The sequence below is a fragment of the Dreissena polymorpha genome, chromosome 8 (assembly GCF_020536995.1).
Source record: "Dreissena polymorpha isolate Duluth1 chromosome 8, UMN_Dpol_1.0, whole genome shotgun sequence".
NCBI lineage: Eukaryota > Metazoa > Mollusca > Bivalvia > Myida > Dreissenidae > Dreissena > Dreissena polymorpha.
Window position 1 is genome coordinate 93,223,828 of NC_068362.1, and position 19,396 is coordinate 93,243,223.

The following is a 19,396-nucleotide window of genomic DNA, read 5'->3' on the forward strand; positions in this document are numbered from 1 at the left end:
ACAAATCAATTTCGTAAATCGTGTTTTTGGTGATAGCGGTTATAATTCGAAACAATCATTTAAATTATTGTGATTTCAAATCAATATAGATAAACGGATGGAATAACGGAAATCAATATAGCACATTGTTGTTATTGTATAATTATAAGCATCGGATTATTGTCATGGAATTAAGTGTGTATTTTACAATAAATATTGCAGTTTGATGAATCCTTTTAAAGCTCAGATGGCATCTATCTAATGTAGAAAAGAGTGTTAATCGATCTTTGTATTGTCAAAATCGTGTGCTACGTGTCACTATTGTTATGTTTGATTCTTTTTGTCAGTAGTGGCTTAATTTTATTGATCGTCATTGGCTACGACTGAATGCGGACGCTATTTTGTTCAGTTGAACCCGAGTTATCCGAATTTTTCAGATATGAAAAATTGGCCCGGCTGAGCGGGCAAATATAATTTATATTGGCCTGCTAGATACGAATAACGACCCACTCGCGACGTCAATTTGTTTCTTTTTATATGAACGATATGTATTAGGGGTTGAAATAAAACGTTTCTACATAAGTTACTTTTTCAGTTTCAAGTCGCTTATGAACATGAAATGTTTTATGTAGTGTATTGCATATTTACGTATGACATTTTGAAGTCGTGCTAAAACAATTAATAAATCAATAGCAAGTACATTAGCCATGCCGTTTATACACTAATTATCGTATTTGCAGAAAAAAATCCAATATAGGAATGACATATCAAGTACATGAATGTAAACATATATTCAAACTGCACACTTGTGTGCGTACATATGACTGATACTACATCCTCATCTCATCTTTCCCTGTTTTCCCGTCTGGCCGCAAAAAAACTACCTCATGGCGTCTCAGTACTGGGCAAGTCTCACCAGCTTCCCCAAGATTTGCCATCGGCTTAGAATCTGTATCCATGAAACGGCGATATGTGTTTTTAAGCCGCCCTCTGTTCCCTTTCCCTTGGGGGTTCCAGGTGAGAGATTGTCTTTTTGTAATGGATGCAAGCTTGCGAATGGTTTGACATATCCACCGTCAACGTCTCTGAAGGATGTCTTTCTCATCGGGCTGCTGCTTTGTTCATCTACATAATTCTTCGTTGGAAATCTTGTCTGACCATCGGATCTTGGGGATCTTGAGGATCGTCCTAACGCATGTGTTGATAAACCTGTTTCTTCTTTATGGTGTTGACAGTGGTTCTCCAGGTCTCTGCCCCATAGTAGTGGAGTAGTGGCTTCACGATGGCGTTGAAGAGCCTAATCTTGGTGGTAATGCCAATTTCACTGGATCCCCAGATTTTCTTCAGCTGTTGGAAGGCTGCTCATGCTTTACCGATGAGGGTTATGCCATCTGCATCCGTTCCTCCATGGTTGTCCAGAATGCTACCAAGATAGTTGAAGCTATCTTTCTCATCCAGCTTCTCGCCTTGGTCTGTATACTACATTAAGCCCCATTATATGCGTCCTCACATGGCATATTATGTATCTAATATACAGTGTACGTGTGTTCTTAACGATTGAACTATATAGTATTCAAGTATTGCATTAACCCATTTATGCCTAGCGTCTAGAAAAAAGGCCTTGGCAAACAGCGTAGACCCAAAGGAGACGCCGCATGATGCGGCGTCTCATCAGGGTCTGCGCTGTTTGCTTAATGGAATTTCTGTAAGAAATATTCTAAATAAAGAAATAAATATACTAGACATGCCTAATTTTGGAAATAAATTGATCCAATTTAGAAGGATTGGAGAGTCCACTAGGCATAAATTGGTTAAGTATTGCATTTAGACGTAGTTGTCTTTTTACACATGCTAATCACACATGTATGACTCCTAGCGTTTTTTTAATGAAAAATCTAACCACAATACTTTACGGCAGAAAATTAAATTCAGACCAAGTTATTAGGGAACCGGCAGATGTCTGATCACTATGAGATAACTTGACGCTCAGAAAGATAAGATAGAGATCACAAAAACAGGTTGCTAATACGCAATTAGAATTCCTCTGTTTTATTGTTGAAACATGCTTGTTTGGGAAGCACAGGCACAATAATACGGATTCTCATTTAAAAAAATCGAGTTAAGAGTGCAAAACAATTGAGAAAAATGCTGACGACAACTACAATTAAGTGAATAATAAAACAATTAATTCTCATCGCAAGGAGGCAGTGTATATGTTACTTAAAGGTCAACAGTTAGTTCATACTTAAAATGGTAATATTGAAATGTTTTCTCCTCTTTGATCGTTTAAACGTGTATTTTACTGTGAAAAGCACCCATGGTACTTCATCAATCATATTTACCTGAAGACTTTTACATAAGAACAAGTTTTAAATGTACACACATGCTAAAAGCATATTAAAAAAAGAAAATAAATACATTGAATTTAAAAAGGTAAACAAACAACTGAACGAACGAACGAACGAACGACAGAAAAGATAAATAATAATAATAATAAATAAATAAATAAATAAATAAATAAATAAATAAATAAATAAATAAATAAATAAATAAATAAATAAATAAATAAATAAATAAATAAATAAATGAGTGCATGAATGAAGGAATAAAACCATGTTCTGTTCACAATCATCGTTTGTTATAATTCTTAGCATCGCAATATTTAAATATTATTTAACAGCAAACAAATCTGTAGTGTTTTCAAAATTTTAAAAATATTGTGCATTTTACAGGTTTTACAAAAAAACAATGCGGTAACAATATTCAATTCCGTATGTATTATATTCAATCGTAAAAGGTTCCCAATCCCTTGAATAAAATAAATATTAATAACCAATATTTCATTTTTTTTATTGAGTTCAGGACATAAAAATGCGTTTTATTTTCATTATTTTTAATACAAAATCGAGGATACGTTATACCGTTGACTAATCCGTTTCCTTTTTTTATTTATAAATAAACTGTTAATGAATAAGTCTTTGAGGCTGTTTATCAAGAGACTTACCCATACCAAATGGTACGATGGTAATATCTATATGCGCATACAGCGTAATATTTCATAAATTAATAAATGTATCCAGATGAATTTCCTCGTAGTTTCACTGAAGTCAACGTCTTAACAAGTCACTTTTGGTATTGCATCAGTTGGTTATTTTACGCTAGACGGTTCAAGATATAGGATTCTGACTATCTTGTTGTCGCGGGCGAGGTCCCTTAATGGTCTCCCATATATCATGATAATTAGAATATTTTGTTGACTAAAAAGCGTTAATGTTACAGTTTCAAAAGCAAAAATAAATCTCAAAGAAAAAACTTCGTTGGGATGTGTACGTCATAATTGCTCCATCGCATTCCGCTACAGCCACGAGTTATTGAGCAGCGTTTCGGATTAGCTGAGCCTTGTGCGTAGAGGGACATCTCACTAAAGTTCCGTCCGTACAGACTAATTAGGGACGACACTTACCGCTTTGTCGATATCCAGTTTTAGGCAATAAGTGTCATCAGTGATCAGCCAGCGAGAATTTCACATATTTATCCGAAACAAAACTTTACAAACATGTATTATTCCCAGTTTCTGCAGAACAAAAATCATTCGATGCGACTGCCATCTCCATAAAAAGTTTGCGTACTTTGCTTTTTAAAGTCTTCAATTTGCAATGATCTTGTATCAAGCATTAAGTTTGACAGGCTTTTGCTATCAGTCGCCAATTATTTATTTGTTCTGACAATTTATAAGACACTCCGATCTTTGGCAAACATATTAACGAATTGGAAAGCCAAACAAGGTTTAATTGGGGCTAATTGGTTTTGTTTACCTTCAGTCGCGTGTTAATTTTCTAGTTTCATTTTACTAGAGCCCGCTCTACGGCTTCGCAAATATATGCGGGGTATATTTATGATTGTATTTCAATCAAACAATCTTAGGAAGAAGTAATAAATCAGCTTATAATGGTATTTTATGGCAGAAACACTAGCAAAGTTTGTTTTTTTTGCGTGTAAAGACCGTCTTAAGTTTCGATTTGTCATTAAACCATAAGGTAAGGTAAACATTCCACGTGGTCAATGGGTTTCGGTTCATGGACATGTTGTTATTGGTTTATACAATTAGGCTCGTACAAGCGATTTATATGCTTTTTACGCAATTTAAAGGAAAACAGACAAACTTCAAATTATTCAATTGTGTTTGGTCTGTCAATTCATATTTATGAATTTAAAAGCACGAATGAAAATATGTTTTCGTTATGAGTCAATTGCGATAGAATAATGTTTTCTTCCCGATGAAGATTGTTATTTTATTTACTAAATAACACAACAATTTGGAAAGCGTCCAATTAGTGAGCGAGTACCGTTAAGAACAAAATGTTTTGGATTGTGCATTTCCAAATCTCTCGACTGAACATTATGCTATATGATGAATAACAATCGTTTTCTGCGATAAAAAAAACTAAAATTCAAGGAAGTTCCAAAATATGATCAGATTTGTATCTTCTAAGAAATCCAAGTAAATAAACATGCCGAACATGTTATTAAGCTGTGTGTTATTAAAGCGGCCATTCTCATGTGACCCGTCCTCGTTCCGTCGGGATTTATGACAGACGAGTCAAAGACAACTGTCAACTCTTAACCTTTCATGCTTTATGGTTTTCCCGTAAAACTGCCTTTTGCCGTATCACCGAACATTCCGCTTGTCAATTGCATTTGCTTCCGAAGCGAAATAGTAAATTGTAAACGCATGATGTACTGATCACTGCGATCGTGAAATTGGCAATTATCTGACACGAGGAAATTAAATTGTTATGATTTTTATGATACGTTCTTATAAAAGGGTCGTATAGCGGGCATCTGCCAATGTCCTGCGAACAGTTAGGAGCAAGTGGCGTTTCTGGTGTTGATGCCAAACTAATGACAGGATCTTTGCTTTTGTTTTTGTGTTTCTGTTTTCCAAGATGAATCGATGGAATGATGTTATCGATATATATATTAATTATGTTTCAGAGTATTCGGTTTTGAATTAAGAGCTCTTCCACAAAACACAGGACGACATAAAGGATTTGGTAAGATGATAGTGTAAATCCAACAATTTATTTTATTTATGTCTGAGTATTTGTTTTACTGACAACATTTATTTATGTTCAAACATAAGTATACAGGGTATAGATTCAGCTAAATTACTATTAGAATTTTACTTTACATAATATAAGCACATCCTAAAGAAGTCAGAGGGTTTGTCCACACGTGCGCTGTTGTTACGTTTTTATTTAAAACAGTGTGCATTGTTCCTTTAGGACTATCGTGCAGGAAAATCTATTTGTGCGAATATATTTTTCATATTACCACTTTTTTAAACGAAACTAACTGCTGCCATAACAATGCAAGTGCTTATTAAACAAACCGCAAGCAAACCTAAACAAATAACCTTGTTTTATTTGCCTTCAAATATATGCACGTGCTGAAAAGCTGCTGTCATTATTGGTGCGTTCGAAGGAAAATATAGTTACTATAAAATATATTTTGAACTGCATTCTTTGGAAAATAAATTACATATACCTTTATACTGATTTAGAGTTGTATACTTTTATTGAAATAAAATATCGTAATATAATCTTCCAATAATAAACTAACGGACGGAAACAAGAATAAAAGTAATGGCAATGCTCCTGTAAGAATTCAGAAAGCTTCATGTTGAAGGTTTTCCATTTGACTCGATGCTATGCGGTGTCCTTTTTATTGCCTCTGATGCAACGGTCGGGAGGTTAATTGATTTTTGATTGATGTCTCATCATTCAGTCAATTAAATCTAGAGTGGTCTCATTTCGTGTGATTGACATATCTGATTATAAGGGATTACGGCATGTCAGCTGCTGTAGACCTGTAGTATTGGTTAGCGTACATCTTCTCGCGATCAAATTGCATATCTGTCAAGCAACATAAGTGATGTACGTTAGCTTGTATGTAATTAGATACATATTTTAACGTGTGTCTTGAATTCGTGTTTAGATTGACGTGGGTGATGTAAATTGGTCAACATTTTGACATACGCGTGTTTCATTCGTCGCCGCAATCGTAGTATTTTCTTATGTATTGTCGTTTTAAATATAAATTGTAATATGCATGAAACAGCATACTATATGCGAAGAAAGAACTTAACATTTTTTCTAGAAAGTACGTTATTGATGAAAAATTGACCAGTGATATGTCGGGTATCAAGTTATATTAAATAAAGAATTGCTATTTTAAACATGATATTTTTAATAAACCAGATAATTACACAATATACAATATAATCATTTGCATAAATAAAGTTGTTTTTTGTAAGTAAATTGCATTGTGTTTTATTCGATCAATTCTTATGTGCCTGCCTGACGTGATATCGGTATGAACTTTGCATGAACTGAGCGATGTAGTTAAACTAAATTATGGAACAAATACAACTCTATGATAGCTAGATCAAAAGCTGAGGATTGTAGTTCGACGGAATTATAAAATAATACACCCCTAGGGCACATGGGATCAAAAGCAAATTTGCACTTGAATTCACAGAACTTGAAGGAATAATGTATAAACCTGACGATTTACATATATAAAGGCACTTTGTTCACAAAGCAATAATGCGTTGGAATGGAAATGAGAATTGCTCCTTTATGGGTGACTGAGGGTTAACCAGGGCATGATAAGGTGTTTCATGCTGACCGTGAAATAAAACATTGATTGATGTGAAATGTGAACACCTGTGGTTGTCTTATGTTTGTTTTAGAGTTTATGAGGCATCTAAGATGTATGTTTTCGGTGGTTTGCATGTGCTTATCTGTTTATGCGTGAAGAGGAAACATTGTATACACTGAATACTTTTTCATTACAATAGTACGGTATGTAGTGGCAAATGTAGTGACATGTTACAAGCCTAAGAAATGCAAATGGTGAAGCTTCTGTCAATTGGTTTCAATTCGAACTGCAAAGTGAGGATTTCATTACTACTACTACTACTACTACTACTACTACTACTACTACTCTACTACTACTACTACTACAACTATTACTACTACTACTACTACTTCTACTACTACTACTACAACTACTACTAATACTTTACTAATACTAATAATACTAATACTAATAAATAATGATGATAATAAAACTAATACTTATACTTATGCTAATACTTATACTAATAATAATGCTAATACTACTATTACTACTACTAATAATAATGATAATAATAAATTATAATTTTTGTTTTCTTTTGCATTAGACTGTTTTAGCACTTTACATAACACGAAGGAAGGAAAAATGACACAGCACATGGATGCTATATGTTTATAAGCAAGTGATACACCATGTGAAAATGAACCTCGTTCTGTGAAAACTGGGCTTAATGCATATGCGTAAAGTGTAATCCTATGTTAGCATATGAAGAAGAGATCTCCTTAAATAAGCAATTCCATTGAAGCGGGAGGTGTGGTTCTTTATTATCCTGTGCGGAATGGATAGGCCTATCTGGGCTGACACTTTGCATATGTATGAAGCCCATTTTCCCGGACCGAGGCTAAAATAAGTGAATTAAATGTTTTAGATGAGTCGTTGTGTTTATAATTTGTAAGTACTTTGTTCTCGTTTCAGGCCACACAAAGTTGACGTGTCATGCAGGTAAAAATACCCATACGGGTGTAGCTGAAGAGATATTGGTCACAGTACAAATGGTTGCCAATAAATCAAGAAACGCTCAATGAACACTGCGCGGATAAGCATGGAAAGAGACGCGCACGTCAGGGGCTGCTATATCCAGATTTGACTAAGGGTCGAAATCGCAGTTGTAATCAACACAAGTGCAGATTTATAACGACAGAGTAATTTTGATTTTCAGAAATAGGGACTTTAAACGTCGTAAAAAAATTGTTTCTCAGTGTGAATTTAGAAATAGAACTCCCTTCACATCCGGAATATGCTTCAGCAATGGATAATCCCATAAGCGAGTGCGCAAAAGGAAATGACATTGGCGAATATGGCCACACGTCGGAAACAGTGGCTAAAATCGTCATGCTGAGTATCATAGATCTGGCCGTTGTGTTCGGAAACAGCCTCGTAATAGTTTCAGTCATAACGACCAGGAAACTCCGTACAGTGACGAACATATTTATCGTCTCGCTGGCCTGCGCGGATCTACTTCTTGGCTTTGCCGTTCTTCCTTTCTCAATATCGCTCGAGGTGGACGAATGGTTATGGGGACAGATCTGGTGTAGTATGTGGCTCGCCATTGACGTGTGGCTGTGTACAGCCTCAATTTTAAACTTATGTGCCATTAGTTTCGATCGCTACATAGCAGTCACACATCCGATTCGGTATCCGACAATCATGTCTCCTGTGCGAGGTCGTTGGCTCGTCGCGTGTGTATGGATATTGTCTTTTATCATCTGCCTGCCGCCTTTGCTAGGATGGAATGATACGGGGATGCCAAACAAGTCGTCTGCCTTTAATGCGTTCCAAACAGATTTTCCATCAACGAATCACTCAGGCTCATCCTTTCCTAATATCACGGATTTTCCCTCGGGAACGTGGCAAGATTTAGTATATAATCATACTGCTGATGAATACGGGTTCTTCTCAAACAATAGCGCATCCGGACGATGTGAAAGTATGGCAATTACATGCGAATTAACCACAACTGTTGGATACAGAGTCTATGCTGCAAACGGATCGTTTTTTATCCCTATGCTGATTATGGTGTTTTTCTATTTCCGGATTTATTTAACGGCAGTTAAAACTGCAACTGCAATACGAAAAGGTGTCCTGACTACAAAAACAAGCAATGATATGACTAAGCATAACGGTAATCTAGAAGAGGAAATGCAATTGCGCGTTCATATGGGTGGCGGCTCATCACTGAGACGAAAGGGTTCCGATAAAGCCAACGGCAATCATCAGCCTAGCAACGGATCCCAATCCCAACCACCTAAGATAAGGTCGCAACCATCGGTAAGACAATCAAATGGCTTGGCTGGATCTAACGGTCGTTCCTATTTGCTTAATAAAGAAGATAGTTGCCATAGGAATTGCAAATCTGCAGGTTACACTAATCTTTTTCTACCTGTGGCAAGGAAAATATGTAAAGCGAATTTGAATAGTAAACGTTTAAAACAGCACGAATGTACCGAAATGGAGGTATTGAGTGGTAAGAAAGACACGATAGCCGCCTCAAGTAAACGTTTAAAACAGCACGAAAGTACGGAAACGGAGGTGTTGAACGGTAAGAAAGACGCGATAGCCTCTTCGAATGACTTCAGTTGCCCAAATGACACCAATGTGAATGGCCACACACGTCTCGCCCGTTCACCAAGACGATGCAAACTCCTTATCCGTGAGAGCAAAGCGATAAGTGTTAAAGGCCATGCAAGGAAGTTTCGACGTGAGGCGAAGGCCGCTAAAACATTGGCAATCATTGTAGGAGCCTTTATCATATGTTGGTGCCCATTTTTTACCATTTACCTCGTCGAAGCTTTCTGCTATGACTGTGTTAGTGAACTCATGTTTTCTGTATTTTTTTGGTTAGGTTACTGCAACTCGGCTCTGAATCCCTGCATATATGCCTTGTTTTCGAGAGACTTTCGTTCTGCTTTTAAACGTCTTTTAATGTGCCAAGGAAGAAAGAAGTTTACACAAGCTGCGCGCGCAGATTTCGTGACGGGCCATCGTAGCCGACAAAATCCTATACAACAAGACAAGGAAAGTGAATCAGATTATTAAAAATGCAAAAAGTGATTTAAAAACACTTATTGAGGATCTTTTGTTAATACTAATATAATTGATAGTAAATACCTTTGTTGGTTTATGCATACTCGTAAATTTTCATACTGTATAGCAGAATAGGTGATGTGTATTTATGGACACAGATGAACACAATTTCTTCACGGATGGTATTTCTATACATGAAAAAAAGAGTTTTGACTTATTATACTTAGATCTATTAAAACGATTTTGGTTGTTTTAAAACGCGTCATTCGAAATCCAACTGTATTTATAATACTTTCAGGCCCGTAATCACAATACCGTTTTGAGACTGTCTTACTAAGAATAAAGAAGAGACTTTGAACCAATATAAAGCACTTCTGACATGTACAGGCTACTTATGAGCCGTATTGTGGCAATAAAAGGCTTTAAGTAAACGAATCCTTAATATGAGGTGGTTAAAGTAAAGTTTTACTCACAGTGAAAAAAATCATTCCGAGCCAGGTATTTTGCGCCTTGTTATACCCTTTATCACTTTTATTAATTGTTTAAATGTAACTCACTTTCCAGTCATGTCGGCAAGAAATTGATTTTCGTTTATATCATTATAGTATTCGCTCTATCTATATCTCGACTTAACTCGCTGCGAAAGTTATTAGAGGACCCCCAAATTTCAGCTCCCGGTAAGAAATTTTGCAGCGAGTTAAGTCGAGATAAAGAGCGAATATTTATACAAAATAAACTTATCACTTTCTTGATATGGCTGGAAAGTGAGCGGCATTTCAACAATAAGTACAAGAAATAAAGGGTATACAACGGCAAAAAAAACCCTGGCTCGGCATGACCGTCGCCATCTTGTTTGTCATGCTATTACCCCGCTGAGTCTGAAGTCTAAGAATTGTTCGGTGAAAACGGGTCCTGGTAATTCCGGTTAGTAAGAACAATCGTATTCTATAAAAAAAATCATATATCTTTTTTAGAATCTAAATGCAGGTATGTGTATTTTTAGTTTGAATCTGACGAGCAAAATATTCATTTTATTTTGCAAAGATGTGTTTTGAACATGCTATATGCTTTATTTATATTTGCACATAATAAAAAAACGAAATCTAGAAAAGTCTGCATGATAGAAACTCCCTTCACCATCTCCACTAAATTAAGTGTTAGCCTAGTTCTATGACAAGTGCGCTTAATGCAAGAGCGTACAGATTTATCATAGAATAGCATAGGCAGACCGCGCATCACGGCTAATCAAGGTTGACACTTAACGCTTTTTTTCGTTTAAAGGGTCTATTCTAAGCGCATATCTAGTAAAGGCGGTAAGTGTCGTCACTGATAAGTTTGTGTGGACTGCACAGGCTAATCTGGAATGACCCTTTATGCACGTACAGTAAGTCCATTTCTTTCAGAACCAGGCTCATTTAATGCAAAGAACAAATGCATCCCCTGGTTTTAATGCGATTTAACTTGACACTTGACCCTTAGTGATTCACAAAACGCATTATCTTTACTGCAACATAAGCTGACGTCATCACAAGAACACATTGGAAAGCAGTAAGAGGGTATAATATTTCTATTATCGGTTAAATCCTCACTGGTTTCAGGCAAACTCGAAAATTAAAACTGTCATTTAAACATATTTTAACTGCATCTCGCCATAATTACCAAAAAACAAACACATATAGATTAATATTAAGTTCCTTGTCCTGCATACGTAGAAAAACAAAATTGTTCATTTCCTATTTAAATAAAATTTGAAATAATTTCCTTTTTTCGGGTTGACAGTTGGCAGAACAGTGAACGTATATTATTGGAATGAGAACAATTGTCGCATGCGCATGGCTTGGAAAGAAAATAATATTGCGCGCGTTCTTTTTAACAACACCGATATTTGAACGACGTCGTAACTACTCATTAGTGTATACGAATAAAAGGGAAAATCTGGAGCTAAACTTGTTGTTTTGTCCTACGATCCATTTTTTCACTACGCGGCTTGTTTCGTATAGCATCAAGATTGACTTATAATTCTCGATTTTCTGATAATTGAAAAGCAGCCGAACGCAAAATGTATTTAATTGTTAAATTGCATTTTTTAGGATAGTTAAGACCGTTCTCCATTGTTTGATCACTATGTAACGCTGTTTATATGCCTGAAAACCTTTTAACATAGTAGAATATGATTCACCATCAATCCTGACGGTTTTGATTCCATCGCGGGAACAGAAGGTGGTATTAATATGACATTACGAATAAACATTTTCTGTTAAATAATTTCTTCGGCGTTCAATGTCGTGTTGTTGTTTTTAAATAACTTGTTTACGGACATGTCCAGTGCTGGATTTCTGATTTTTTGAAAAACAACAACAACAGAAATGTGAGGGGGTCATTTCTGATGTGCTTGTGCTAAAATCGTGGATCGCGGAACCATAATTAATGTCCTTCGAATATTAGTTAGTTTACAGTATTGGGGAATGCTTTTGTTATAATTCAAAGTTAGGATGTCTTAAGTAAGTAGTCAATACCTAATGATGCTTGGTAAGAACATTAACGGAGAAGATACTTAAAGCACGTTACAGGATACCGATACCACAATCTGTCGGTGTGTTTCTCATTTTCATTATTTTAAAACATTTCAAGACCGTAGTTATTATTATTGTGATTGTTTTTATAAGAATATAAACAGTAAAGAACTGGAACCGACGCATAAATAAAGAAAAGGCGTTTCTCCAAAATGGCCACGAGAAACATTTTTGAAGACATAAAGCCGCAGAATTTAAACATGAAAACATGTTATACTCTAATTCACTTTTACAACGTGGGTTAATAAAGTATTCCATAATAAAATAGTTTTAAGCAAATCAATTAAAACTAACCAAAAACAACAACAACAACGTATGTAGGTTGACGGCTTTTCATTGGTGGACATTAGAACACCCAATATCTTTTTAATAGCCGTCGAATACGTCTGTTCACTATGGTTATCGGTAAGATTGTTGTCCGGAACTGAAGAAGACTACCAACTGTGGTAACGCACTTCCTTGGAAGTATGATCGTCCACTGAGCTTCGTTCTGGATAAATTGCGCATAATCCATGTGCGTAAAGTGTCGTCCCAGTTTACTCAGTGCAGTCACCAACGGCTAATCAGTGACGACACTTTACTACGCCTTGAATCGTTTTTCGTTTAGAAGAGACCTTATTTAAACGAACAAATTCTTAAAAAGCGTAAAATGTCGTTCACACAGGCTAATCTGGGACGACACTTTTCGCAAAAACATTAAGTCCTGTTAGAACGCGGCTAAACTTCTTTATGACATGCCGTCAAAAGAAAAAAAACAACGTATGGAATTATCCGTGGCAGGAAAGTATCAATGGAATAGCATTCATCCACATAGAATGGTACGCCTTAAATCAATACAGCATAAGTGCACAACATGATGGATGATTGTTGTTTACAGCAAAAGACAGGAGTGTACATGACTTCCATGACACCCCATACAATGCGGAGTGAAAATGACATAAATGACATCCTATACCATCGATAGGAGTGTACATGACATAAATAACATCCAATGCAATAGAGAATAATGTACATGACTTCAATGACACCCCATACAATAATCAGTAAAAATTGTGAGCGGGATCGAAGCCCAAATGCTCATTTCTCTTTGTTTTCTATAAATGATCTTAAATGACGAAGACCCGTGCTAAAGGCAGGGCCCGTATTCACCAACCACCTAAGTATTAAGGATAAAATTTCCTTAATTATCTAAGAATTTACCTAAGGAAAAAATTTCCTTAACTTTCTTACTAAGTAAGTCCCTTAGGAAGAACATAAGGTAAGAATTGTCCTTAAATACTTGGGAAAAATAAATACATTTTGGTTTAAAAATAATTCTATAACTTGAATCGTCAAGCCAAAAATATAACTATATTTAGAACATGACGTTGAAAAGTGCTCGCAAATTGGCGGAATGTTATTAGCGGACAAATGTGTTGATAAGAAACATCTTAATATTACTTGTAGATGATGATTAAATAATATAAAAAGTGCATAATGTAAGAGGTTTACGCTTCCGGCATCTGTCGAAACAGCTGTCACAAAATATCTGTATCGATTTTATGCTGTTGTCGTCGATCAACAACAAACATGTACACAAATTTTGAAAAAAAACACGGAAGACGGGAAGTGAATGCAGACGATAGTTGGAAAGAAATGGCGAAACAACGAGCGCCCAACTTTACATTGCAAGAGAACACCCTCCTCGCTCATTTGATGGGTGAATATTATTTGAACTTCGGTATGTCTAGGCATGAACTGGACAGACATAGGTTTACCAGCCGTAAGTGTTATTATAATTTGTTATCGTACCGGTATATGCATATCACGAAACAGTGACCTGTGTGCATGTAATATTAATTACTTTCGGTAAGTTTATTCCTAAACATCCAAACACTTTAGTTCAGATATTTTTAATTACTGCCTTTTAAAGTATGGTCATAGAAAAGTATTTTATTGCAGCGATTTTTTCCCTTCTTTATAAAGTACCCGTAAAAGGTACTAAAATTCCCAAATGAAGAAAAACTACAATTGCTGTCTGAAAATTTCGCAAAAGGAAGGCAAATGCCGTCAATTTTGTTCCATAAAAGAGCATTATCTGCAAGTTAACAAATAAAATTATCACTTTGCTTTTGATACCATTGAGCAATTAAAAAACCCTATCATTCCCAATTGGAAGATTTTATGATGCGAAATTTCCCTATTTCAGGATTTTTCGCACTAATTTCTCCAAATGGGTAAGGTACTTTTCCTAATTGGGGAAGACAAAACGCGTTATTGACATTTATGAATTAACTATTAAGCCATTGTTTTTATTCAATTTATGGAAGTTCATTGAGATTATCAATGTCTAATTGCATTTGATACAATTGTTTTAATATCATTTAGTGCACAGTAACTAACAATAAGAATGTTTGCATGCAATGCGTTTCACAAAATAAAGTATATTACCCTGTACCTAATTTGATTTGTATACCCCCGGATCGAATAATCGGGGGTATATTGTTTTTTGCCTGTCCGTCTGTCATTCTGTCTGTCTGTCTGTCATTCTGTCCCAAAACTTTAACCTTGGTCATAACTTTTGCAATATTGACGATAGCAACTTGATATTTTGGCATGCATGTTTATCTCGAGAAGCTGCACATATTGAGCGGTGAAAGGTCAATGACATCCTTCAAGGTCAAAGGTCAAATATATGGCTTCAAAGCGGCGCAGTAGGGGGCATTGTGTTTCACAACAACAGCAATTGTTTTTTATTGTGTTGACACAATATGTTGTTATGTATCCCATATTAAAGGCAATACTAAAATTTAAATAATTTTTTGATTATATTATTGATTTGGATAAGCATCTAATCAAAGTGGATATAATACTGAAAAAAAGGATGAAATATATCCCCAAATTAAACATAAAGAACACAGTATAGAGTGAACATTGAACATTGAAATCAGAGAAAGCCCACTACAATGTATATATTTTAAGTTCTGTGTTGTCTTTTATTCAGAAATTTCTAGCTGTGTAAAAAAAGGAAATGTGGTCAAATGTGGAGACTACATTTAACGCCAATAGTACAGGTCCCCACAGAAAAGGGAGTTACCTCGAGAAAAAATGGGAGAACGTTACCTCACATCTACACAAAGAGGGATCTACCAAGATCATCAGCGTATGCTGACATTGACTGGTATGAAACTTTAACTAGGGCTTTTTTCTTTTACCAAGTATAAAAGGAACAACTTTATTTATTGTTGTGGAAGTTGATGTCTTTGTTAAATAATTTATATAAAACAACATTACAAGCATAACGTGGAAACTATACAACTTGCAAGGACCATATTAACCCATTTATGCCTAGCGTCTAGAAAAAAGGCCATGGCAAACAGCGTAGACCCCGATGAGACACCGCATAATGTGGCGTCTCATCAGGGTCTGCGCCGTTTGCTTAAATGAATATTCTAAATATAGAAATAAATATACTAGACATCCCTAATTTTGGAAATAAATTGATCCAATTTAGAAGGATGGGAAACTCTACTAGGCATAAACGGGTTAAGTTGTCAGAATCATTCAGCAATGTTCAAAGTAATATTATTCAACATAAACTTGTTTAATTATTTGAATATTAACTTCTATAAACATAACTTATTAATGCAGTTTGTCAAAACAATATTCTTTATAAAATGGCAATAAATAATATATAGGCATTTCTTTGTGACCATAATTGAAAAAAGCTTACTAGACCTGTTAAATTTTAACAATAATAACAATGAACTTATTTTGCTGTTCATTTTTGTTATTGTTATGTATGTTTGCCACTAGTATATTACAATTTTTGTGTGTTCACGGACAATTCAATATTTTTCTTCCAATACACAAAGGATCACAGGCTATATTAAAAGTTCACTCCTGATGGTGCACCTGTCAAAGTATCACTTAGTACTGTTTATTTTTTGCTTTTTATTATGTTTTGTTGAGTGCATATTATTGTATAATACTCAAAATATTACAGGCAGTCCTCCGTTTAATTCAAAATGCACATTCCTCACTGAGGCTGTGATGAACGTGATCGGAAAAGGGGGAGCGGACATAATGGGCATTGGGCCCAGCAGCCTAGACACGTCTATTTTGCAATTGACCGATATGCGGTAATTTGTTTAAAGTAACATTAAAATGCATACACAAAGTAGAACATTTACTCTTACAATAAGTTCTTTCAGTGACGTATTGACATATTGTCAATTTAGCATACCATAATTGAATTGCTTTGATGTTAGCCTTAAAATAATGCTATAATAATTGTGTGTAAATACAGTATATAAATGATATTTGCTTAATATAAATACAAGTGTTAATAACAAAATTAGTACTGTTGTCTTGTGTTTGAACAATTTATTTGTTTTGTTTTTAAATTCATTAATTTAAAATAAATAAATTATGACAGTGACTCATTCAACATATATGCATAACCACAAATGATGTAATTACTTAATAAATGGAACAATTAAGACAACCAATACACTTCAATTTATAAATAAGAGTATCTCTTATCTAAACATGTCAACAGGTAAAGAAATGAACGTGCATGTTAAACACAATATTTTGACATTTCATATACAAGTAACAATTGCATAAATAAACAATTACAATGTAACAACAAATGTGAATTAATGAAAAAAATTATGTTGATTTAAAAAAAAATATTGTCAATATGCTTACAGTGATGATGATCAGCAAGATGCTGAAAACAACATGACCATGTGTACCTCAAGGTAATCATTCAAATACACAATTGATGATAGCTTGAACAATTAATCAAGAGATGTGTTTGTCAGAAACACAATGCCCCCATGATTTACTATGCATGTGTATGGCATGGAGCTGCTCATTTTGAGTGGTGAAAAGTCAATATTCAAATAATTAAACAAGTTTATGTTGAATATTATTACTTCGAACATTGCTGAATGATTCTGACAAATTAATATGATTCTTGCAAGGATCACCACTCAAAATGAGCAGCTCCATGAGATACACATGCATGGTAAATATCAAGTTGCTATGTTCAATATTGCAAAAGTTATCAAACTTTACCCAAGGTTTAAGTTTTGGGACAGAATGACAGACAGACAGGACAAAAACAATATACCCCCGATCTATCGATCTGGGGCCATACAAAATGAAATAATGCACAAATGATTTTTGTACATGTTTAAAAGTGAAATTACATTTTGAATAGGTCTATAATTGATATTTAATATTATTTAATTTTAGTGCTGCGATGTCAAAATCAGTTTCCTTTAATCAGAAAAGAAGGTTAGGCATGAATTATGAAAACATTATTATTGCAATTAACTTACATGCAATTTCATAAACAGAAATTGTATCTATATACATGTACATGCATATAATTTGAAAAAAAAATACTCGCAATCAGACAAATGCATTATTTACATTTTAATATTATACAAACATATCTTGAATATCAAATATTGTAACGGTATTTGTTATTATTTTGTTATGAAGATAAAGTTAAGTTATATAAAAGAGTTACATGAAATTCATCTACTTTGTGTATTTCTTATGATTTTTGAAAAAATTGTATACAGTAATTTTAGTAAGTTTAAAATGCTCTAAAAGCTAAAATAGTTGTTTCAATTAAAAATGCAAGTCATTTGCATTAACAGCTCTGAAAACATTACTTATTAAATGTGCCGTCGGCGTTTATGCAAATTAGGCGTAATTTTTCCGACAGTTCATACACCGATGAAATGCAGAAAAATGCTATTCAATTCTTAAATAAACTGTTTGGGCACATTAACATAAGCAGGTGAAGACGAATATGCATGCGAACATGTAATACATGCGTAGTTCACATCAACACAAATATGAGTTTGAATTTTGTAATATCATAATTGAAATAGACAATTTCTACATATACATACACTCCGGAGAATAACCGAAGTGAGTTTAAGAACCATGTAACCGTAGTGCCTGCAAAGTTAGCTGATATACATGCAGTTTAACTTTAGAATAAAACGCATTTAAACATCCAGTCAAACTTTCTGTCTTTGCTAGTGACAAACAAAAACTGCGATTCTCAGAACCACTCAAATATTGCAACTTGTTTTGTGACGTAGGCGAAACAACACGTTTGTGATTGTCGTTAATCGGCAGCGGGGAACCACACGATCGTTGCCGGTTCCGTGTAAAGATTTGATGCGTAAGTCAGCCGGTAAAATTTGGTGTAGTCCGATAAAAAAAATCAATTTCTGGGACCTCGTGTCCTGTAAGATTGTTTGTCGTTCGCCTGGGTTGGGAATCACATCGGGAATTTCGGTAACCGCTCCACGTCAGAGAGCGTGTATTACTTAAACGAAATACCCGATATAAAACGCCATTTCGTGTAAAATACACATGGAAAAAAAATGTTCTGTAAATAATCCCGTTAATGACATCGGTTAATACCAATGTAGAAGTGTTCGTTATTACTTAAACAACCATTCCACCCAGTAACATTGATAATTGCGGAAAACGCGCAAAAGTCTAGAGTGTGTTTAACTAACAGCAATACCCGTTATAGATAGCTAATGCTATGCAATATATAAACACTTTTTTTTGCATGTTCATAATAAATACTTGACACATAAATCTTTCACCAGTGCGATAGGGGATAAAAAAAAGCCCATCAAAATAATGTAAAATTTCGCGTATTCTATAATCATAGACGCCACTTTGGTGTTAGCTTGTCTAGGCTTTCTAAAAACTAGGAAACGTGATTAAGTGGGCGGAGCGATCGTCTTCCAGGCGAGATTTCAATTCTTCTTCACAAAAATGAATTGAATGGTCACCTTGCAACACACACTTAATGCTGCTTAATAATTGGCTTGTTTTAGCATTAATCCATTATGTGTGTAATTAAATATTGATTATATTTTGCCTACGTTCGATCGTATTTATAGTTTTGTAGTTAAGAAAATGATGAACAGAGGAATAAACTAATATATTATTAGTTTTTTGGCGTATCTGTCTAACCCTGCTTTACAACTTAAATAAACTTTATCAACAGCCTATAACATTGTGGGGAAATTTCACAGCAGTACACCTGCAGGAATAAATCCGAATATTCCATTAGCTGATTTGAGAGA

At 34.8% G+C, this 19,396-nt stretch overlaps 1 protein-coding gene across 1 annotated transcript; it reads left to right on the top strand.

Moving 5' to 3' along the window:
- The first annotated feature begins 7,956 nt into the window (after positions 1 to 7,956).
- On the top strand, positions 7,957 to 9,723 carry LOC127840737 (octopamine receptor 1-like). Its single transcript, XM_052369153.1, has one exon. It carries the CDS (start codon positions 8,014 to 8,016, stop codon positions 9,715 to 9,717), a length of 1,704 nt encoding a protein of 567 aa, XP_052225113.1. The 5' UTR covers positions 7,957 to 8,013; the 3' UTR covers positions 9,718 to 9,723.
- Positions 9,724 to 19,396: the final 9,673 nt, after the last annotated feature.

What these genes read in the sequence shown, in the direction of transcription:
- LOC127840737 (XM_052369153.1), top strand. Translation starts at nt 8,014, where the DNA reads ATGCTGAGTATCATAGATCTGGCCGTTGTGTTCGGAAACAGCCTCGTA.